This window comes from Sparus aurata, chromosome 23 (assembly GCF_900880675.1).
Source record: "Sparus aurata chromosome 23, fSpaAur1.1, whole genome shotgun sequence".
NCBI classification, from domain to species: domain Eukaryota; kingdom Metazoa; phylum Chordata; class Actinopteri; order Spariformes; family Sparidae; genus Sparus; species Sparus aurata.
The window spans coordinates 15610827-15634280 of NC_044209.1; the positions used below are offsets into that span (position 1 = coordinate 15610827).

The 23454-nt window shown below is 44.2% G+C and overlaps 3 protein-coding genes across 4 annotated transcripts; 1 reads left to right on the forward strand and 2 right to left on the reverse strand.

Moving 5' to 3' along the window:
- Positions 1–497: 497 nt before the first annotated feature.
- ndufb10 (NADH:ubiquinone oxidoreductase subunit B10) lies at positions 498–3047 on the reverse strand. Its single transcript, XM_030407414.1, has 4 exons — positions 2795–3047; positions 2336–2474; positions 1050–1189; positions 498–648 (listed from the first exon to the last, which is right to left on the reverse strand). The coding sequence occupies exons 1-4, from the start codon at positions 2940–2942 to the stop codon at positions 560–562; spliced, it is 516 nt and encodes a 171-aa protein (XP_030263274.1). The 5' UTR covers positions 2943–3047; the 3' UTR covers positions 498–559.
- A 1484-nt stretch (positions 3048–4531) lies between these two features.
- On the forward strand, positions 4532–8899 carry LOC115575365 (60S ribosomal protein L3-like). 2 transcript variants are annotated; one of them, XM_030407387.1, is made up of 11 exons: positions 4532–4666; positions 5214–5406; positions 5691–5859; positions 5940–6075; positions 6898–7084; positions 7164–7324; positions 7428–7529; positions 8020–8115; positions 8274–8393; positions 8502–8591; positions 8723–8899. In XM_030407387.1, exons 1-10 carry the CDS (start codon positions 4664–4666, stop codon positions 8559–8561), a joined length of 1227 nt encoding a protein of 408 aa, XP_030263247.1. In that variant the 5' UTR covers positions 4532–4663; the 3' UTR covers positions 8562–8591; positions 8723–8899. The 2 variants fall into 2 exon arrangements, with proteins under 2 accessions (XP_030263247.1, XP_030263246.1); XM_030407386.1 differs by lacking the exon at positions 8723–8899 and having other exon boundaries at positions 4533–4666; positions 8502–8612.
- Positions 8613–22466, reverse strand: LOC115575347 (testis-expressed protein 2-like). The gene is made up of 12 exons (XM_030407358.1): positions 21864–22466; positions 15943–17229; positions 14710–14910; positions 14066–14348; positions 12650–12837; positions 12071–12271; positions 11418–11517; positions 10324–10456; positions 10090–10227; positions 9608–9817; positions 9399–9519; positions 8613–9310 (listed from the first exon to the last, which is right to left on the reverse strand). Exons 2-12 carry the CDS (start codon positions 17104–17106, stop codon positions 9167–9169), a joined length of 2883 nt encoding a protein of 960 aa, XP_030263218.1. The 5' UTR covers positions 17107–17229; positions 21864–22466; the 3' UTR covers positions 8613–9166.
- Between the last annotated feature and the right edge of the window lie 988 nt (positions 22467–23454).

Consider the following 23454-nt stretch of genomic DNA (forward strand, 5'->3'; position numbering starts at 1 on the left):
GTTGCAGTTATAACTGTGGTGATAAAAGCTTTGAGAGTTGAGAATCTGTATTTGGTACCCGAAAGGCTTGAATCTTAAAGCTGTACAATCACTGTAATGCAGCACTGCATAGATAATTCATCAAATAAGTTATACAAGTGCAGTGATTGTCAAGTGACTACTGTAGACAAGACCACTGGAAATTTGAATGTGTAGAAGTTACTGATGAAGTAAATTAGAAACTTATCTCTAGTCATATTGCAATAAACTGGTTGTAATAAGATCCCACTGTACACCAGTGTGCTGAGCCCACCATTTGGGAACCACTAATGCATCCAGCAAAATCTAAAAGTTGAACATAAAACATAACCCTGTTTGAGTCAGGGTGTATATTAACAGGATCAGCTAATGACTTAAAGAGGTAAACTGGTCACACTCCATATCTAATATGCAAGAAAATAACTTGAATGCAAATCAGATACTATCCATACAGCACATGTGGAAAGACACAAACACAATTGATCAGATACATTTTATTTTACAATTATTACACAGATAATAGATAGTTGGAGAACTGTTCTTAAGCGCTCTGAGCCGGAGCTGCCATCATCCGTTCTTTTTGCTTCATAAGACATTTCCTTGCACTGCCATATGCTCCCAGGTCTCCATCTGGAATGAATTAAACACATTTAGTGGGAGCCAGGCAGAAGATGAAAGGGATGAGAATGAATTATTTTCATGATTAAATTCGCAAAACGCTCATCATGCTTTCCAAAACAGGTGAAAAAAAAGTTGTTTTTTTTCTTTCATCTATCAAAAAAGTTGCATAGAGAATTTTTGTGTTATATTTTTTTTATATAATCTATTACCAAGATTATTGCTAAGTACATTTCTGTCAGCTGGTTGGTTCAGCACTGCAACAAACCACATTTTTACAATAACAGTAGATCTGGCAGATATCATCGCTTAGCCTGTCAAAGAATATGCCACATGTCAGATTTCTAAATGCGTGTACCGTGTTCTTTACATCGCATCACACACATCCAAGCTCCAAGCAGCATGTTACTTACAGCGGGACTGGAAGCCCTTGGCTACCTCACAGAACTGCTTCAGTTCGTGGGCACAGTTCTGTTCATAGCTGGCTCCCTCTCTCTGCTGGCAGGCCCTCAGCCGCTCCTGGATCACCTTCAGGATCTCCTGGTCCACTTTGCTGAGAGGTGAAGACAAAATCACAGGGTGACACTCTTATTCATGTCTGATGGAGACTCAACTTTCTGCAGGGGGGCTACAAGAAACACAGTATCCCCAGAGCTGACAGAGTCACCCTGACCACTACAGCACTATTACAGATGTATGAATTCACTACTGAATCCTTGTAAAGAAAAACTTCATATTTGACCCACTGGATGTCTCTTAATTACTTACTATTTAAAAAAAGGCACCCATATGTGGTTTTGAGCATCTCAGTCTAAAACTCACTGGGGATAAATAAGCTGCTGTAACAACCACTCCTCGTCTGGGGAGACTTTCCACAAGCTCCAGTAACCCGGCTGCAACCATTCACCCACAAGAGTGTCAGGGAGGTCCAACCCTGATGTTGGGTGGTAAAATCTTAAGGTGTAAGATGGCATTAAGCTGAGAGCTGTGTGCAGGACAGGCATGTTTATCTATACCAAACTAATAAAATCATTTCCTTGGAGATTTTGTTTTAGGCATGTGGGCATTGCTGTGTTGTTACAAAGCTGGTCAATGCACACCTGCTTTTCATCAGTGCACAATAGCTTCTCTAACACCGGTTATCCAATCAGTCCATACACGATTATTTTTGGTACTCTGGGGGTGTTTTAAGAGATTTTACAGGGTATATAATGTGCCTCCTTATTAGGAGATGAATGCATTAAAGGAACTGATTCAGTAAATTTAAAACGCATTCATTATTTGATGTATACAGCAATAATACGTGGAAAATATGGATAAAATCTAACTATGGGTCCCTACTGACACCCCAAATTGTATGTTCTCAGGTGCAGTGCACATCACAAAGAACATATGGCTGCGACTACTACTTCTCTCGAATAAGCTACTGACCTTTCAATGTTTGCTGTGCAAAGACATCACAACAAAACAGATCTAATCCACAAGACTCTGCTTCAGTAGTAGTAAAAATAAAAGAATTGCCATGACAATCAGTTTAAAGCTGTAGTGGAGGATCATATGCCCCCCCAAAGCTGATTAATCAAATTATCACGGACGAATTGCTTGAGCTTTTGTTCAGTATAGTCATTTCAGTTATGATCACCCACAGAGCAACATTGGCCACACAATCATCAAACTTTCATCTCGACCAGTGACTTACTAGTCTCTCCTCCACTGCATCTCAGCCTCATAGTAGCACACATAATCCCCCTCCTGGCACTCGGTCAGGTCAGGGACACGGCGGAACTTCTGGTGGTAGTAGACAGCCTTGTTTTTAGGCCGAATGCTTTCAACAGCATCTGGATGAAAGAGGAGATAGAGTTCAGAGCAGTGTTGAACTCAGGCAAGAGCATGACGGCTGTTGTACTGTGATTTGTCCGCTAATGACGCTAGCTAGCACAACACCTTAGCTACAAGTGCTTAGATAGCTAGCTTACTCTGGCCATTATGGCGACTAAACAGGACCTTTTGATTGATTAAGCGTGATATTTAACAAGGAAGCCACATTTACAGCGGTGTTATAATGTATACAAATACCGTCACTACGTCTATACCGCTTCCGATAGCTCTGTTGTTGTGCTAGCCTGTTAGCCCGGTTAGCTCCGTTAGCTTCGGTTACCTCTAAATGTGGTGACAGGCAGGTCCACGGAGTAATAAAAGAGTTTGGACAGGATCAGAGCTGGGTTTGGCAATGCCGTCTGTTTTTCCACAGCCGGAGTCTGCCGAGGAGGCTCCGGATATGCTCCTTTATCAAAGTCTGAAGGCATTTTGCCTCTTTTATTTTAACCAAGAGTCAATTCGACCTCAACAGCTCTCCCTTCGAGTGGCGCATGCGCAGAAGACACAACACAATGGCGGAATTAGAGGTCACTAATATAAAACTGTAAAGTTACATAGGTTAGTCTTTATCTTTATCATTATGGCATTGTTATTTAGTGCAAATATTATTCCGTATGAGGATTGCAGTATAAGCCCAATGACAGTATTTTAAACATAGAGATCGAAGGTCAAAGGTGACAGGTGGAGCTGTTGTACTGTGGAGATGCAGCAGATGGTGGTGCAGCGCTGACAACAACTCAGTGAGAGCCAGTGACAGTCTGAGGCATTCCAAATGATCTTTGATACTAGTCATCATTTATTTTAAACTGAATATGCAAAGTTGTTTACAAATATACATTTATGTCTTTGTTTATGTATGAGTTGGGTTGGGTCGTGACAAAACAGTGACAATACACATTTAATTAGAATGACAATAATCAGATTACAAAAAATATGTTTAAAAATATAATCATCCCAGTTTGTTAATGATGGTTGCTATAATGTGATACCAGATTGCCATATGATGTCAATTTGGTAACTGGCTCCCTTGCAAAGTAATCTTCCCCCCAAAAATGATCTTAAATACTCAAAATTGGACAATACAGCTCTGACAAGCAACACTGACAAAGACGCGTATCTCAGCTTTAAGATATTGAGCAAAACGGCAAACATGTCCGTCTTGCCTGCCTCCAAAAGCACTCCGGAGAAAGATCCAGATCACTCCAATTCGAGAAAAAAACTGCTGTCTGGTGACATGTAGTAAGATGTGTATCACATGGTGCAACCACCTGAAGTAGAACATCAGTTAGACCGAGGAGGTGGTGGTGGAATGCTGGAGAAACAGGAAGCCGCCTGCCCCGGTCATCACCTATGAGGAAGAAGTGCTGAGGATGGACTCATGCAGGTTACTTGGATCTTGCATCATCCCATCCCGGTGCAAAACTAAATGCTTCAGGCGCAAACCCCCAAACCCCCAAACAAACACAGACAATCCCCGCTGCACCTGTCAAAGTCACGACCGTTTACTTAACTTGCTGCTACCAATCACACTGTATCACTTTATATCATCACTTGCAACTTTAACCTGCTATTTTCAACTACTATAGTCACCTCCTTCTTTATTTTATTCTATTTTTTATGTATGTCTATTTTTATCTCTTCTATTTCAATCTTTATCTTGCTATTTTGTTTCTCCCTGCTATTTTGTCTTTGAATTTCCCCACTGGAGATAATTCAAGGACTATCTTATCTTATCTTTCATATTCCAAATATGAACACTTTAGATTGCAATGATGTGTGATTGGTTATCTTAGAAAATAATTCCACAAAGAAAAAGAAAAGACTGTATCAGTCCCACAACCGGTGGATGTCGGCCTCACGACAATTAAAACTTTTCTTCCTCCTTTCTCTCTCCTTTGTTGGTCCTGTGGTTCCCGTCCGCTGGGCCTCCTCGCCTCACCAGACCTCTGACTTTACCCTCTTCCCTCCTCCTCTCTATCTTCACTCGTCAAACCTTGGCAGAGATTGCCTTGTTTGAAAGCGAATACGGCTCCTCAGCTGGGCCAACCACCAAATTAGAGCCCTTACACTGTGTCTCATCTTATGTATGACCCTTACATGAGCACTGGCCCCTCTCCCTTTCTATTCCTCGACTGGAAAGTGTGCAGACATGGTCAGTGCTCCTCCTGTTTTTTTTTAGTTCTTTTCTACCATAAAGGATACCTTCATTTGGATTGTTGTCTGTCTTTTGACTTCTACATGTGAACGTACGTGTGTCACTTTGTTCGGCTGTCGTAAGAGAAGATGGATCGTATTGAAAGTTATATTGTAATGGCAACCTTTGAGGAGACCACGTGGAGGACCGAGATGACTTCTTTACATGCAGTGTCCCCTCGTCTGAGTTCTGTTTATTAGCGCAAACACACGTCCTGGACAGAAAGGCAGCACACTTGAAGATTGAGGGACTTCACTCTATGAGTCGATATTCTGTTAATGTCCTGTGTCATTTTATTTTTTATTGTCTAAGGATTTTCACAGGATTTTATAATCTGAAGAAACAAACGGACAAAGGACTACATTTTATCGTTGTGAATACATGAAAGGATTCATGTGTCTCTTTTGGCATTATTGTAAAAAATCTTTGTTCTCCTTGTGGGTTACATTTCAGTGAGATACATGTCAATAAGTAGCGTCTCTGTGTGGCTTCTGTCCTCCTACAGTCTCACCGCAAGTTCCATGCACCCCGCCATGGCCACATGGGGTTCCTGCCCCACAAGCGTAGCAAGAAGCACAGGGGCAGGGTGCGCACATGGCCCAAAGACAACCCGAGCCAACCCGTCCACCTCACCGCCTTTCTGGGATACAAGGCCGGCATGACCCACACCCTGAGGGAGGTGCACCGCACTGGCCTCAGTATGCGCGACTGAACTTACTGCAATGTGGATGCATGGGATGTTTGTTTGACAGGATTATGGGCAGATTTAGTGCAGTTTGACACATATGAATCATTTCAAACAGAGACCAAAATATATTCTTCAGTTTTTTTTTTACCCCTCTCTGCTGTTTATTGTCTGATAATAACCCCTTAAATGCCTCGCATATCTACCGCTAAAATCAAATGTTTGATTGAGCTTCGCTGCATACTGGCAGGTAAAAAACATCTCGGCGCATAAATGTCTTCCATGTTTCTCCCACAGAGCAAGCAAAACGAGAGGAAGTAGAGGCGGTCACCATCATTGAGACTCCTCCGGTCATTGTGGTGGGTGTCGTGGGATACATTAAGACCGTCCGTGGCTTGCGTCCCCTCAAAACCGTCTTCGCAGAGCATCTCAGTGACGAGTGCAAGCGCAGATTTTATAAAAACTGGTGTGTGATTTCACATGGTTCCCCTGCTTTACAGACACCGTCCTCTCTGTTTTTCTAAATGGAGCTTTTCTGTTTTTCAGGTACAAGAGCAAGAAGAAGGCCTTCACCAAGTACAGCAAGAAGTGGCAGGATGAGACGGGGAAGAAACAGCTGGACAAGGATTTTGAAAGGATAAAGAAATACTGTTCAGCCGTCAGGGTTATCGTCCACTCTCAGGTAGGCCACGTTTTGATCCAGGTTTAAAAACATCAAAAATCGCTGTCTCACATCTAACGATTGGCAGCTGCTCACAACCAATCTCTCGAGTCCAGCTCGTCACATGCAGTGGAAAGAAAAGCCGCCGCACCCCAAATCACTGCTGTCAAGATCTAAACAACTCTGGCGACGACACTCTATCCTGTTGCATGCACTGCAGGTTGTCGCCGTGTCAAATGGCAACTTAAAAATAGTTTTTCTGGGCAGGGCCTGGCTGCTCACCCAGGATTTGCCGAGGGGAAACCTTTATGCTGGCAGTGAACAATATGAAAGTCAACCAAGATCTTAACTCTTGACACAGTATAGCAGGGATCTTTTTTTTTTCAGGATCAAAATGTGCTTTTGAATATCAGGCCTGTGGTCATTTCCTGCTGTTATTACTGAGTTCAAACATGAGCCTGTGCTCATAAACTAATTATTAAAAGACAGGGTCGGGGAAAGAGAATGATTGGTTATTAATCGGCAGCTATTTTGACAATCGATTCATCATTTCAGTCATTTTCTTTAGAGAAAAAATGTGTCATTTTGTCTAGTTTCTTAAATTTTCTTTTTCATTTATGATAGTAAATAAAGAGTCTTTGGGTTGTGGATTGTGGGTCAGACAAAAATCAGTCATGAAAATAATTGGCAGAATAATCAATAAAGATAGTGTCAGCCCTAGTTGGGGATCTTTTAAAGTAAATAGTCGGAAAGCAAGATGCTTTCTAGCCTTTTAGTAATCCTGAAAAGCCTTCCTAGATTTCCGGACTCCTTCCACTTGTTTACGAGCTTCTCCATCTCCAGATACGACTGCTGCCCTTAATTCAGAAAAAGGCTCACATCATGGAGGTGCAGCTAAACGGAGGAAGCATCTCTGACAAGGTGGACTGGGCAAAGGAGCACCTGGAGCAGGCCGTGCCTATCTCTGCCGTCTTCTACCAGGATGAGATGATTGACATCATTGGAGTCACCAGGGGTCGTGGCTTTAAAGGTTGGAAACACGCTCTGACTAGTTGTAGAATGAATGTACTCGTATATAAATACTAAGTGCTGGCTCTTTGTGCTGATAGGTGTGACAAGCCGTTGGCACACGAAGAAGCTTCCCAGGAAGACTCACAAGGGTTTGAGGAAGGTGGCATGTATTGGAGCCTGGCATCCGGCCCGTGTTGGGTACACCATAGCCCGTGCTGGTCAGAAGGGCTATCACCACCGCACTGAGCTCAACAAGAAGGTTAGTGGAGAGTAAAAAATAAGTCCAGTTTCATCACCAGAACTTCATCGTCCACTGTTCTGAGGGGAAAGTATACTTTGATGTGTCCTCCATGTGTCCTCAGATCTACCGTATCGGTAAGGGTGTGCACATCCAGGACGGAAAGGTGATCCGGAACAACGCCTCCACTAACTACGACACCAGCCAGAAGACCATCACGCCCATGGTACACAAGATTTTAACATGCACTTAAAGAAATGATCAGCTCATGTAAATACTGGTAGCACTTTCTATGAAGCCGATATCTTTAATGCAATGACCACACCTGCAGAACACACCAACATTTTGATTGTTTTTCCCACTTTCCCAGAGTCAGACACTGGGACAGACCTCGTTTATGTGTTCGGTGTCGTCTGGAGTTATGTCAAACAGCAATATCATCCCATCTTGGCTCAAATGTTGAGTTTCTATGAGAACAAATACCATAATCATGATCCAATGGTTATCCAGGGATTGCGCAAAAATAAGCAAGTAAACGAAGGAAGGTGGGGGATTGCCTTCTTCCAAGCTTTGTCTGAGGGGAGGGCCGGTCTCAGAGTTAGGGTTAGAGTTCTGGAGAACATATCGTATTATTAAAGGCTTCATAGAGAGTGAAAGTCGATATTTTCTCCTTTCACTTTTTTGTATTCCTGTTCCCTGTTGTCCCATCCCCTTAGGGAGGCTTCCCACACTATGGCGAAGTGACCAACGACTTTGTCATGGTGAAGGGCTGCGTGATCGGGGCGAAGAAACGCATCCTCACCCTCAGAAAGGTAGAGTGATTTTGAAAGTCTAATTTTACATCTTGCAGGAAGCTTGCGTTAGCTGACTTCACGTAGACCGGATAAATCATCTAATTTACTGTCAAAGCAGAAAATAAAGCTTCTAATTCATGAGATGTGTGTACATCTTTGTGTATTCCTCCACACAGTCTTTGCTCGTGCACACATCTCGCAAGTCCAACGAGGCCATCGAGCTCAAATTCATCGACACCACCTCCAAATTCGGCCACGGCCGCTTCCAGACTGCTCAGGAGAAGAGGGCGTTTATGGTGAGAAAAATTTGATGTGCACACAGATAAGATTAGCAGCATTTCATAAAAAGTCATTCCAGAAACCTTCTTCACTGTTTTTAACACCGACCTCTGGTTTACCCGCAGGGGCCGCTGAAGAAGGATGCCCTGAAAACGCTGCCGGAGCCTCAGACTGAAGAGGCCTGAAGAAGATTCTCACGTGTCAATATTCAAACAGTAATAAAGAATTAACATAGATTTTAAGCTTCAAGCAGGTTTTTATTCACTGATAAATTGATGATCAGATCAACACATGCACCATCGCTCCAACGTATTCAAGTCAGATTATCATCTCTGTGTTTTTTTAGTTTCCAGTTTGTTCAAACTTGCAGTCAACAAAAGGATCAGCGGATTAGAAGATGGAGGAATGGTCTGTTCAGTCAGCAGCTTGTTTTGACGTGCAGTAAAGAAATCCAGTTTTTTCCGTCTTGCAACTCTTATCAGTGTGAGCATTAAATAAAAAAAGAAACGTCCCTTTTGCAAAACCCGTGTTTCACGTTCTCTCACTGGTGTCAGGGTGTTAGTTTATCTTCACAGTGAGGGGCGCTGTAGTGCCACCCTTAGGTCCTGAGGTCGCTGCAGTGCTCAGCGTCCCTTCAGTAGGCATCTCTCCTGCACTGGTCAGGATGCAGGAGGAGGCCGAACCTGGCTCCCAGCAGTGACAGCCCCTGAATCTGTTCGAGATTCACAGCAATAGCAGCGCAATGCTTATTCTGCATCGACGTGATCCCATCTGCGGCCTCAGAGGGGCGCTACTCTGACAGGTAATCCTGGGACTCCATAGAGGACTGATGGGATGAGTGGATTGAGGATTGGTGGGATGTGGGTGGGTTATCCAGGCCAGACGTCATCAGGGGCAGATACAGATCGTCCATATTGGGCATGACAAACACTTTCTGTTAGGGGGGCGAAGGACAACAAATGAATATTTAGCGCAGAATAAAGTTAGATGTTATTGTTTCAACGATACAGAAGAGGTTTCACCTGGAACTCGCACTGCAGTTTCTTTTCGATCCACTCGGTGACATGAGTGAAGGTGACCTCCCTCTCCCCAAGAGTGGGACGCACATGAAGGTCTAATCTGGGCGGCACCCGGAAACTGTACCTGAAAGAAAAGAGAGAGAGAAAAGACTGGGTAAGAATGAAACAAGGAAGGAAGGAAGGAAGGAGGGAAAAAGAGAGACGCTCAGTACCATATCCTGTCAGTCGGGGGAGGCGGGATGTTGATGGCCAGAGTGCCAGAGAGCTCCAGGACCTCGACGCTGAGCATCAGAGGCATGTTGGACACCTCGGCAATTTTCTTCCTGATGTACTCGTTCTCTGTGGCTTTCTGGAAATACTTGGACTTTGCTATCTTGTCCACGAACCTCAAGATCTTCCTGCCTGTGCTGCCACCGGTGTGCCTGAGGGAGAAGAGCGACAAAGGTGACACGTAGTAGAGAACTATTAATCCAAAAACGACTTGGATTGGGACATACTGAACTAACTCAACAGCAGACAGTTGAGTGTCTAAATCCGAAGTTAAATGACTGAAGAGTATCTTTAAAATCAAGTTTGTCCAAAACTCAAGGCTGTGAATGTTACTGTTTCTACAAAGATTATACATTTAGATGTTGTTGCAAAGTCATTATTCATGATCCATGTTGTATTTGACTAGCTGAAGTTGCTAATTCACCCTTCAGCTGCTCCTGCTGTGCTCTTGTCTCCAGGAGATCCCTGTGGCTCAGACGGGGGGGCTTCCTCTTCGTCGGACGAGCCTGCGCTGGACGACTCTTCATCACTATCGGCCAGGATGCACAGCCTGGGCTTGGAGCTGTGAAACACACCCATGGTGGCTTTTTAATGCAAACTACTGAGCTTAGATGACTAATTTCTCCTCAAGCATGTTCTCATCCATTTATGCACTCACCCAACTTGCTGTGTCTCTGGAACGCTGTGAGCCTCGTCCTCTACGTCTTTGCCCAGCTTGCACAGGTTCATCTTAGTCTCCAGGGTCATCTGAAGGCAGCCTGTGTACACCACCTCCAGCTCCAACCACAAGCCTTGGTGATATAGGGAGGAAGGAGAGAAAACAGCTCACAGTTGATTGACAGTTTGGTTTGGATCCGGCCCAGCACAGCCTTGCTGCAGGTAGCTCAGACCTGTTATTGTCAGGTGAGCTTAGTCGAGGCAAAGAGGACTGATAATCCTGTTCGCTTACGCTTAAGGCAGGAGACAATGGTACGTTTTAAGGGCAGGCACAACAAACTCTGTACGGAAATAAATGAGATTACGGCCTGAGCCTGTGTCTGCAAGAAGAAATCTGTTGGCAAAACCTTTGTGACTCCTTCCTTTGTGAAAATAAAAAAAAAACTGGTGAGTCTACAGTCAAGCTAACAGCTCACTGGGGCTTTAGTTATTAGGCACAACAATGCTTTGATATAAATTCTATCATCAGGATGAAAAAATGTAGCCGCTATATAAAGTTATTAAAATTTTTCTGAGCAGGCACATAAATGTCTGCATAGATTGCACGGCAATCGTTCAAGTAGTTAGATATTCAACTGAAAAACACAAATGGGAACCTCGAGAAAAAGTCAGAGGATCCCCAGTGTCTTACGGAAACAACATTTTATCGCAATCCATCGATAATTGCTGAGATATTTCAGTTTAAACCAAAGTGGTGGACAGTTTGATTTGTCAAAGCAGGAAAAGTACATGTGCGACCAACAACGTTAAAGGTGCACCACTAGCAAGGGAGCTTTGGACCAAGACGGGCCTGGGCTAACTGGTTAGCATGCTAGCTTCAGTAAATATCTCTGCAACACAACACACAGATGTCATCATGTCAAAATGGTTATTTCATTACATTCTGTTGAAATAATTTTAATACATTTTCTGACATATTACACCTGTATCAAGTGTCCAAGTAAGTGAGCTTGCACATACCAGAGCTCTGGAACTGGCTCACCTAAATGGAATGCAGCCATGATAAGTGTTATAAACTTGTTCGGTGCATCATACCTCTGCGGTCCAGTGTAGGTTTGGAGGTGCTGAGGACTTGAGGCAGACACGTGCCCATGTCCAGATCAGCCAGAGTCAGCTCGTTCATGAAGTACGGCAACTATAATGACACAAACAACAACACCTTTAATTAGTCAACGAGCTGCGTTCATGTCTGACGTAAAAACTTCCAAAATAAATCTGTGTAAAACAATTACTCCAGGCTCCACAGAAGAAGCTAATTACTTCAAACAAATGAGCAAGTAGGGGAAACCTGCAATGTGTGTAAGTGTGAAGGACACAGGAGTAAGGTAGTGGAGTTTAAAGGATGGTGTGTGTCAGGGAGGAGAGTCGGAAATGAGTAATGAGACGTCATCAGTGCTTCCCCACTCCCCACCTCCTGCCTCTGGAAGCAGAGGGTGTGCATTATCAGCAGACTCACAAAACACACTCTCGCAGGAAAGAGAGCTGCAGCACTGACGAGCCTTAATGTGACATCTTTTGACCTTGTGGACAAACCAGCACTGATGTGACAAAATGTAGAGAGAGCTCTGACCTACACTGTCACCTACTTGTGTAATTCGTCAAAATGACACTTATGATGCTGTTAATGATGGCATGAATGTGAAGGTTAATGTGAAAACACACAGTCTAGTTTCCTCATTCAGCCTCACCTTGATCTTGCTCAGTTTCTTCTGGATCTTGTGTGCCACCTGATCGGTCCAGTACTTCTCTCGGAGAAAATCCCAGAAGATCCTTCCCACCAGGGAGTTCACCCACGTGGGCTGGCCCTCTGCGGAGCATCCACCTGATTCTGGACTTGCGCTGGGCTCAGCTCCAGCTTGACCTCCAGATCCATGCTCTTCAGTGTGAATCTGCAGGGAATAACAGATGGCTGTATGACCTGATTGAACCGGGATGCGAGATACAAATTCTGCCAATGCAAAACCATCAGGCCCACTGCAGATGCACCACAGTCGGTTCCTATTAATATCCTTCCAGCTAGGCGACACCTGATAGTTCTTCACGTTGACTTTTGGTCTAGTCAGCGAGGATGTGTTTGGCTGAGCCAGCAATCCAAGTGCTGGTCTGACCTCAGTGGCAGAACAATGAAACAGTAGCTTATATTGACTTGTGCTGATCAATAGGAGTTATGTAAAGTATTAGCACGACATGCAGAGAATAAGCAGAGCGGAGTTCTGATAACTGCTGTGATACTAAACCTAGAAAGCAAAATTAAAGTTTTTATTGACCTTCTTGTTGGTTGTAGGGCTTCCCTTGTCACTTTGGCAGGGGCTGGGTGCGGGATTGCAACTTTCGGAGACAAGCAGTTGAGTCATGTAGGTGCTGTAGTCCAAAAGCGTCCTTGTTTTCATAGCTCCGGGCAAGTCAGGCAATCCCTCTGTGTTTTCTTTTATAGCCTCTCCAGCACACAATGTTTCTGAGTGTCAGAGAAAAGTCAGATAAGAAAGAGTCAAATTCTGCATGATTCTATTCTGCATTCGACAACAAGTAAATGCATCTTTCAAGGTGTACTTGACAGGAAATGGCCAGAATTTGAAGCTCCACAACGACTGGGGGCAGCATAACCACTAACTGCTACGCTCATTACACTCTTTGTTGTAGCAGTTGTTGGCTGTAGTAATTAGTCTCCATTAGCTAATAAGCGGCAAGTGGCAAGCTCGACGGGGTTCAGCCGTCTGAGACTAAACTGAACTGACAGTAAGGAGGTGATTTACAGCATCTCCAATCAGGACTATGACTACAATGTTTACATCTTACTCTGTGAAAGGAGGATTTAATTTAGTGTTGGGACGTTCACGAACGAACCAATTCTATTGAACGGCTCGTTAACATGAACGATGGGATCCGAGTCGCAGCTGGGAACCGTTCATTTTTATTTTTTTATATCACTGTGTGCTCCTCCTTTGCTCCTCCCCTGAGTGCGACAGAGAAGTTACATGGAGGAGTGCAGCCCAGCTGCACGGTGCTTATTAGACATGCAAATGTAGCATGACGCCACCTGAGTTGTGCACGCTGCCTTTGCGTAAAAAAACAAAAAAACAAACAAACACGTGACTGCCCCTGCCTCGGAGAGCAGAGCAGCTGCAGCGGTCTTAATTAGGAGGAGGACAGTTTTGTTCCAAATCTCACCCTATCATACCTCCCAGTGATTATTTCCAAGATAAAATGAGTTACCACCAGGCTGGCTTCTTAAAACTTAATACATTTAAAAATCAGTCAAATGAGCCAGTTTTTTGAATGGCTCTTTGAAAGGAACGGCTCACCAAGATCCGGCTCCCCTCAAAGAGCCATAAATCCCATCTCTAATTTAAATCGACCAAACCAGAGGTGATTGTGGAATGACAAACCAATACTGTGTTGGTGAGTTTTATTTAGTTAGTGTCAAGTCTGAATGAGGTGTTTAAAAAGGCAATAAGGGTTGTCTCAGTTTGGTAAACTAAGAGGAAAATAGGTGTAAAATGTCTCCTTTCTTAACATTTGGGGGGTTTATTTTGTTGACTTATGAGACTGTAGTGTCTTTAAATCCTGTCGATAATTTTGGTTCCTTTGCTGAAATTCTGGCCAAATCTTTATTGCCCCTTTAAAACAAGGATTTTGTCGTGCTGCATTGCTCCTCATCACAATGAACCAAAACATCTTCTCACCTGTGCTCTCCTCCCCGCTCGCGCTGCTCTTGGCTCCAGCCTGCGAGGCGGACAGGAAGTGCTGGAACCACTCCTCCTTCTCTCTTCCTGTGCGGCCAAACAGGTAAAGGGTGACAGGCAGCTGGTGGTCCGCAACCATGACGTGTCTCTCTGCCTTTTCTTCCTCCTCCTGCTCTTCGACCACACTCTCCTCCACAGCCTCCCCCTCGGCCAGAGTCAGGCAGATGGGGTATTTCTTGTTCCAGACCCTCTTGCGAGCCAAAGCAGGCGGCAACAGAGACACCTGGGATAAAAATGAACGTAGAGGATATAAAGGAAAAGTGTCATTGTCTTTTAATCTATATTTTCTGTCTACGAGAGACGCTGGCAGGCAGAAATTGTGCCATTGCGACATTGATTAGACTGTTAGCATTATTCTGTTACTCTACTGGAAGCTACTGCCTCAGTATGTCAGTGGGACAGTAGCCGGGTCGAGTTTATTCAGAGCATCATCGCTTCAGCCGTAATCCCTCTGGTCTTTCACCTCCGTGTTGGATGACAATCCGGGTGCAGAGAGATGAGAGTTCAGGCGAGAGGTCACCTTGCCTCTCTCTGAGGGATATGCCTGCTACCCAGAAATGACAATATTTCACGAAAGTACTGACCTTACAGTTTGCCAGCTGGTATGTGCATGAACGCAAAAACAAGGCCTCGTGGGGCGTCTCCTCGAACCTTGCCCACCGGGGGATGTTGGCACGTGGGTATGCCAGGCGCAACCCGCTGCCCTCCAGGGTGACGTATACAGAGTGAGTGATGGAGGGGTGGAAAGTCTCAGGGTCGTAGCTGTGTGTCTCATTCATCCACCCCTGGAGAAAATTAGAAGGGTGTTTAGTCAGTCACAAGTCACTTCACATTTTCTTGTCCTTTTACACTGAAACAGCTGTGTCGAGGTTAGATTCAGGTGCATTTAACTGACTAAGTGTGAAGATATACATCAGAAAATATGCAAACCTGGCAAGGACTCTGCTCAGGCGAATTAAATTCAGTGTTGCAAGCTGTGACAATACAGCTCAGCAGGAGGGGAAACACGAGACATGGCACGATGCATCTGTCTCATTTAACACCGTGGTCGAGTCTATGAAACTGCACTGCTGTACGGCCTGCTGTTACTGTAATAACTCTGTCCTCATGAACTTTACCTTATTTGAACTGCTAACTCCGCATTTCTAGAGGCAGTCAGCTTCGCCCTCTCAGCGGAGCTGTCAAGAAGTGCTCTGAGAAAGCCATTATCAAAATAACCTGCTCTTAAAACACTGAAACTGCTGCTCTCGAGGGCAGTATTTTTTATACAGCAATTACTTAAAAACGAATCCATTCATCACCACTGATAGCACTATCTTTGGTAGCATCCGGTTTGCTGCTGTTGTTTGTTGGTTTGAGCTCTCACCCTGAACAAACATTAGAGCTTGAGCCTCACAACCATTCAGCCAAACAGGAAAACAAGAAGTACTCAGGAGCAGGTGCAAACGTTTCTCTGTATGCAGAGCAAGTCTGCAGCCATGCTGATGGCTCTGTCACGCTTTATTTAGCAGAGCTGTGCTTTGAGCTAAATGCTAACATCAGCATGCTAAGATGCTGATGTTTAGCAGGCAAAAGACTTAGCATCGTCACCCGTTTCACTTTAGTGTGTTAACGTGCTGACATTTTCTAATTAGCACACAGCTGAGGCTTGTTGAGTTGGTAATTTGCTCAATAACAACACAACAGTGGTGGTCTCAGAGTGAGAGGCAACATAGTCGAGTGTAGCTGCGTGTTGGTTACTGTTCATTTTAAATTTTTTAAATGAACAACTTTGAGGCAACCTCTATGGGGCAAGCAGGAACATGCAGACAGGGTACCTCAAGGATTTCTGGATCCGCGAGCTCCCCATCAAGTGGATCCATGTTCAGAGGGCTGTATTTGCTCCAACGTGAGCCCCTGTTGCGTCTTGGAGATGAGCGTCGGGGGGCGAACATGAACACCACCACCAGGCCCAACATGAAGCCACACGCCACCCCCACAGACAGACCTGCCACATAGGAGGGCAGCGGCAACACGAAGAAACCATAAGCTAGAAGACCCACAGGGAAGAGCCAGTGAAGAGGCAGCGATGAGCCAGGCACTGTGACTCGTGACCGGGTGTAAGTTCTATGGTGAGTCCCTCCGGATCCGTTCTGGAGCTCCACCACCTGGATCACATCCCCATAAGTGCGGATTTCCAACTGGCTGTCTCTGCTGTGGTGTTCTGGGGACACAGAGGACTTTATTAAGGAGTTCTGTTGGAGTCTTCTCAGAGGACTGTCACACACACCTCTGTGCTCACCGTCAGTCCTCCTCCGGCACCTCAGTTCAATATCTTCACCACTCACCGGTGAGTCTCCAGCACTGGAGGCCCTGCCCTGCTTGGGACTGCCGGAGCTTTCGTCCCCCATGATCTTACTCAGCATGCTCAGCGGATCCTGCATAGCCTCTGAGAACTTCCTCCGTGTGTCCTCCAGCTCGGCGATCAGCGAGCTTCCCCTGGGTTCAACAGGAGGCGCAGAGAGAGATGACTCCCAGTCTTCTTTCTCACTCAGTTCCAGTGCCTCAGGCCTGGCCTCTGGGATCCTCGGATGCGTAAGCTGCTTCCAGGGATGCAAATGCAGCTTGGAGTCTGACTTAGAGAGGTTAACCTCTGGCTCAACCCGGCGGGAAATCTCGGTGCTCAGGGACTTGACCAGGCTGAGCAGTGGTTTGCTCCGTAGAGAGCCGCTCTCTCTCGGCTCCAGGTCTGTAGAGGAGGATTTGACCAGGTTGGTGGTGACGAGCAGGCCTGCTGATGATGCTGACAGATCAGCTAAAGAGCCAGGGGATGAGGGGGAGTGAGGCAGGAAGGGGGGCTGGGAGCGGTGGCTCAGGTCCAAATCTATCCCAAGGGTGAGGTCAGGCTGGCTCTCCCTGCCAGGTGGTTTGTCTTTAGAAAAGGCCACAATGGGGCCTTCATCGTGGCGGTCCAGGCTGAAGATGAGCTTGCTCTCCTCCATTCTGGCCGTCAACCAGGAGCTACTTTGAGCGTGTGGTCAAACAATTGGAGCGGCAGGTCCTGAAGAGATGGAGCATGGTGCTAGTAACATCCACCTTGGGTTGCTTCATGTTGAAATTTCATTCTGTAAACGTGTTGAGAAACAAGAAAAATATATTGAAATGTGGTCATTTTTAACATCTTTGCAACGTTTTTAGATTCAACATTAAGCCACTCTACTTCTTCTCTGACCTTCTTCCTATTTCTGTCTTGCCCGCTTTTCTAATTTGCTCTCCCCTTTCACCTCTCAACCTTTCTCTCTAATCTCCTCTGTTTTCTCTCTTTTGTCCGTTTTACTCTTCCACAGCAGGGATACAGGAAACTTTGTGTGTCTCACTCTGTGTGTGTGGTGTCAGTTCACATAAAGTCTGAGATAAGGTGCGGGCGGATGAGCGCTTTGTTTCTGGAATCACCGTGAGGAGTCGTTAGCACAGAGACTTTAATCCCACAGTCACAGCTAATCCCAAATTAGACGCAGTGATCCAAATCATTAGCCTTGTTTGTGTCTAATTGGCACATTAGTCTTCTGACTGGTCTTCTTCTTGTCTCGTTTTAAATACTGGTGCAGCTTTCTTGTCTTGTTTTTTCTTGCCTGCAGACGTTGAGACTGTTAGTTGTTTACATTCCTTGAGCAGATTCTCACAGATAGTTCAGGGTTGCAAAACAGCTCCTCGAACCGAAACTCAGCTCACAGCTAACTGAGGTATGATTTGAGTTAAACCCAGGGGGAAACAACTTCATCTGGGATAGCATCTGCTTTGGTGGATGATGAGAGAGAACGCCTAATGCAGAAACAAATGATCATCCACACAATTACTTTACGAAACCAAGATTTACACCCTGTCTTTTCATCATTACTTTGTCCCTTCCTACTGCACTCTTTCAAACAACCAGAGGTAATCAATAATATCCTGGGTTTATTAATCTCAAACAGCCTTATCTGTGTGAGGAGAAACGTCAGTGAGCATTTGGATTCTGCTTCGATCCAGAACCATTTACCTACAGGAGACCACTATTAAACTAGAAAAGCGGATTTATCTTCACTCCTGTTTATCAACCTGACTGCAGCAGTGATCCGAGGAGCTGACCTCTGTTTTCAGGTGCTTATGTACTGTACTACTGAGTGCCGACTGGAGCGGGAAGGTTACCGTTAGCCTCGAACTCGAGCACAGTAAAGTGATCAGACTGTTTGGGGCAGATGAACATCGCATGAGTAACGTGAATAGACACAAATGTTCCTGCCATCAAACTGGCTTCACCGTTGATGTACACACCACTGAATTACCACCATGTGATGTGACTCAGGCACAAATGTTCATAGATTAAGTAATGTTTTAAAGTTTGATCCACCTTGAATTTAGTCATGTTTGCTGACTTTCCTGTAACGGTGATCTCATGAAATATAATGTTACGTTGAGTAAACTTTTTTTCTCTGGGTGTGAACATTGGTGCCTCTTTCATTCTTATTCTGTACCCTGAATGCCTGTTCTTACACTTTACAACTTAAGCAGCTATGCTTTACAGCACTGCGTCTTCAACTTGTTAGAAGAAGCAAGCTCCGTATTCTTAGTATTGACGTCATGGCAGACCGAAGAGAAATCTCAAAAGACAGAAAGAAAGAGTGGCTGGACAAGGGTTTTGTCATTGACGAGTCAGTTTCATTAAAAAACTGAATAAAAAAAAAAAGAATTCTTGCATAATGTTGCTTTAACTTTGTAATCTGACTAAACATTAATGCCACTAATATATTTGAATGACTTAACAAGTGAGAGAGACCGAGGGGGTTGAGAGATAGACAGGTGACTCATTTAGTTCCTCTGATTATTACCATTAGAAGAAGACCCAGCAGGTCCATCCATCATATTAAACACCTTTTAAATATCCTTTTTCATTAAGAGTTTAATTAAAGATACCATCATCAAATGATGAAATACCCATTATAACTCATGAGTAAGACCTAAGCTTCTCCTTGACAAGCATACAACTGGGAAAACAAGCTGCTTTCTTCCAACCACACCCTAAGCGCTGTCCATTATGCCTTCGAAAAGCACAACAATTAGACACTCCCTCTGGGGAAAGAGCGTATGGATCTGTAACAAGCCACAAGCCCTTCACAGCTTGTTTACATGCGACAGTCACTGGCATGAATCATGGCTGGCAGGCTGCACTGAGAGTCAACAGCTACAGTACGATCCAGACAGGATTAGCTGTAATCCTAAAAATTAAAGAGGCCTTTTTTGACAGGATATGCAGACACTTTGGACATGAGTTAAATCTGATGACTCGGCAATCAGTGTCTGTTTCAGTCACAGATACATTTGCGAATACGCTGTCATCTAGCTGTCAGCCACGCAAACATTATGCAGTGTGACTTGCAGTCAATCACGAGTCGGCTTTATGAGAAAGTTTGTAATTATAAAGAAGTGCATGAAAGAAAAGACAAATATTAGACAGACCTACGACACAATATGATACAACGTGATATAACACAATACCATGCTATACCATGCAATATGATACGACACAATACAATACGATACAACATAATGCAATACGATACGATACAAAATGATATGATACGATACGACACAACACGGTACAATGTGACATGATACCATGCCATGCCATACAATACAATACGATACAATACGACATGATACGACACAAAATGCTATGTTACGATACAATACAACATCATACAATACGATATGATACGAAATTATACGATACAACATAATACAATATGACACAATGTGCCATGATACGATACAATGCGATATGACTTGATACGATACGATACGACACAACATGACACAACACAATGCGTCACAATACCATACCGTGCCATACAATACGATATGATAGGAACACAATAAGAAAAAGGCATGCACATCTCAAGATGGGAGTGGAAGTTATTTCAGGTGCTCATCAGTGAAAAAGTAGCTAATAAGTGGACTCAGATAAAATCATTTTGTCATCTTCTAGGGTGTCCCTGTTTTAGTGAGTTGGCTCATGTTTGTGTCTCTTAATTTTCTTGTTGCAAATGCAGGTGCAGCCACACATTCTTCACACACTGGATTATTCCAGCTGTTGAAAGGGCCACATTTCCCCCCAAAAAATCAGCAACATAAAATGGAGCAGCAGCAAGATTTGGTCATTGTCCCTTATATAAAATAAAATCCTTGCCTGGATGATGCTGGTTTAGAAGGCCACAGATCGTTTGTTACCATGCTGCTCACATCATTTAAGGCTCCCATTGGCTCCGGACTTATCTCCTCACTTCTCTGCACACTGTTGCACACGAGGAGAGATATTAATTTTAGCACCAACCTGCTGGGCTGTTTGTCAAATCTAATCAATCAAAAGTGCTGCTCCTCCAGTGCTTAAGCTGCCCCGGACAGCGCCGCATTTACCCTAATCAATTTCTACTTTAGAGTCAATTTGGAACAGTTCATGCTGACAGGGAGAGGAAAACCTTCGCTGCTTCGTGGAATATGGAGTCAGCGGGGATTTGGCAGCTTTCCAGTCGGGACTGAGGATGAAGTTCTGCTGGAGCATGAAAGAGGTAAAACCACCAGAGGAAAAAATACAGGTTTTTAGATTTGTCCCCTGAGAGAAGAAAGTGGAGCAGATTTTGCATTTCAATCTATCTATCTATCTATCTATCTATCTATCTATCTATCTATCTATCTATCTATCTATCTATCTATCTTAATATTGACTCCACAACTGAAATTGCCTTATCCAAGACGTGAAATGTCACACTCGGGCTGCGACTAACGATTATACTCTCTATTTGTCCACAAAAAGAGGCAACGGTAAGAGAATACCCATCACAACTTCTCATGGGCAAAAAATCCAAAGATGTTCAGTCATGTAAAAACAAAAAAGAAGCCAAATTCTCACATTTGAAAAGTAGGAATCAAATTATATTTTGCATAATTTGCTTAAAAAGTGTGTCCTGTCTAGGTCACATCTTCTTTGGTGCAGCTGCAGTAGGTCACTTTAATTTGTGCAAGTAGAAGACTTTGACTATTGCATGACGAAGTAATCTATGCATTGATACGACGTAGGGGGGGAGAGATTGTGGTGTCTGGAGCAGGGCACCACAAATGGATTAAAAGGGAGAGGAAGAAATGCTGTGACCTGCAGAAAATCCCAATTTTATCCCCGGCCCTGTCCTGGATGTGGAATTAAAATCCTGCCAAGAAATAAATGAAAAAAAATCATGTCTCTTAATCCCTGTCCTCCTTGTGGCCTTTATATCCTGCTCGGAAAAGGACAGTGGAATAAAAGAAAAATGGCACAGGACTTCATGAAAACCTAGATCATGAGCAAGGAGACATATCACACACACGTTTTTCTTCAATGGCATCCCTATGTTTTAATCCTGTCGACCAACTACCATTTGACCCTGGTTGTCTGACACAGTTGGCTCAGGGCTGTGTGTGTGTCTGGATGGGTATCACCTGGTCAGTGAGACTGTAGCTGCACTTCATCTCATTAAGTGAAGGTTAATTCACCGATCACAGACATCACTCAGGCGTTCATATGAGCGCCTTTAAACTTTTACACCCCCCCAACCACCACCACCACCAGGAAGAAGTAGATCCGTTTGGAAGAGATGCAAAGATGCACCTGCCCGTCCTCACTTGTGGAGAAGTGTTTCATCATCTGAACATAAATAGAGTTGAAAACAAAAAGAACCAGAGCACGTACCGGGTTCTGCTCTTGTGATGTGAGAGTCAGAGGTTTTCAGTCTGCGGGCTGCAGTGATCGCTGTGGATGCTGCAGAGCGCTGCACACGGGGAGGGATGCGCACCATCCGCCGACCGCAGCCGGCATATATCCATTCAACTTTCCTCAGATTGTCGCGAATCCTCGTCGCGAAATCACCCAAACTCCTTCAAAAGATCTTATTTAAAAAAAACAGAAAGAGAATATATATATTTTTGAGGCGAGCGCGTCAGAAGCGTTCCCCGCCGGCACGATCGCTCACTCCGGTCTTCTTCTTCTCTTTTTTTTCCGCTCCAGGACGCGTCAGCCGGCCCAACACACAATAATGTGATTATTGGAGTCCCGACTGCGTACCGGACTGGGAGGTCTAATCCAGATTAGACCCGGAGAGGCCAACAGTTGACTGAAGCGACTCCTCCTCTCTGCTCCAAACACACACTGGGCTCAACTCTCTCCCCCCTCTGACACCGCAGTCGTTCAGTACGCAGACTTATGTAATTGCGCGACCTGGAAAAATTCACGCCGGAGTTCCTGCTCAACACAGTCTTCTTTAACGAGACTAAATTCCTTTTAATTCATTGATTATAAAGGACACTCTCACTTCTGCTTTTAAACTGCACGCTTATTCATAAGTCCCCCCCTACTCATCATTTTATCTCGTTATTGGGAGGCAATTTCGAGATTTAAAGGTGCACTATGTGGTTTTGAGAAAGATTTGAGAGAAAGATCCTCATGACTAAACAAACCAAATAATGAAACTCTCTTCTTGTCATGACTGAATAAACAGACGCCCTGTCTGCTTTGCTTATATGTGGCGGACCCTGCCACCTTCTCCTCTGAGAACAGCTTCAAGTTTTTAGGTAAAAACATCATTTCCGATTCTGTTTTAATACCTCAAATACAATTCCGAGTTTGGATTTCTTCTCAAAACTATACAGTGCAACTTTAATTATGGGAAATATATATTTGGCCTTTAAATTTGTATATATAAGGAAAGGACGGACAGCGGCCTGCTTCTGACTTTAAGTTTGGATTATTGTTTCTTTCCCGAACACTGTCGACGAGGTAACAACGTCACCTTGTGTGACCTGACATTAAACTGCTGTCTGCACCGCATTTATTAGACAGGTTTATACACTTGGAGTTCCGGTAACATAAAAAAAAATGTTCTTCAAGCACGAGTTGCTTCTAAAAGAGAGCTGCAGTTGGGCAAAGGTGCTGATATTTTGTGATATGCTTCCATATTCAGTTTAAAAGCTGGCGCACTGTGCTATTTGTTCTGTAGAGGACATAATAGAAACATATATCATGTTTTAAGATAATATCCAAATTCTTGGGTTGATGCAAGTTCAGTCCAGTTCCAGGCAGATGATTCACTTTATATTTTTATGTATTTGTCGTGACTCCTCAAACGTCACATCGCTGGTGTGAAGGTGTGTGACAGTGGTGGCACATATATGATGACTTCTCAGTATCAGTTACTGACAGCTGTGAGCACCATGTGGCCCTCAACCCCACGCATTAAAAATAACTTTGCTGTGTCTGCTGCCACCTGTAGGCCAAACTGTGGAAG

What these genes read in the sequence shown, in the direction of transcription:
- LOC115575347 (XM_030407358.1), bottom strand. Translation starts at nt 17,106, where the DNA reads ATGGAGGAGAGCAAGCTCATCTTCAGCCTGGACCGCCACGATGAAGGC. An exon ending in AGAAACTGAGCAAGATCAAG is followed by an intron (nt 11,518 to 12,070) that starts GTGAGGCTGAAT and finishes GTGTCATTATAG; the next exon opens with TTGCCGTACTTCATGAACGA. An exon ending in CCAGAGACACAGCAAGTTGG is followed by an intron (nt 10,228 to 10,323) that starts GTGAGTGCATAA and finishes TGTGTTTCACAG; the next exon opens with CTCCAAGCCCAGGCTGTGCA.
- ndufb10 (XM_030407414.1), bottom strand. Translation starts at nt 2,942, where the DNA reads ATGCCTTCAGACTTTGATAAAGGAGCATATCCGGAGCCTCCTCGGCAG. An exon ending in GCCTGTCACCACATTTAGAG is followed by an intron (nt 2,475 to 2,794) that starts GTAACCGAAGCT and finishes TCTTTCATCCAG; the next exon opens with ATGCTGTTGAAAGCATTCGG. An exon ending in CAAGGGCTTCCAGTCCCGCT is followed by an intron (nt 649 to 1,049) that starts GTAAGTAACATG and finishes AATTCATTCCAG; the next exon opens with ATGGAGACCTGGGAGCATAT.
- LOC115575365 (XM_030407387.1), top strand. An exon ending in GCATCCTCACCCTCAGAAAG is followed by an intron (nt 8,116 to 8,273) that starts GTAGAGTGATTT and finishes TCCTCCACACAG; the next exon opens with TCTTTGCTCGTGCACACATC. An exon ending in AGGAGAAGAGGGCGTTTATG is followed by an intron (nt 8,394 to 8,501) that starts GTGAGAAAAATT and finishes GTTTACCCGCAG; the next exon opens with GGGCCGCTGAAGAAGGATGC.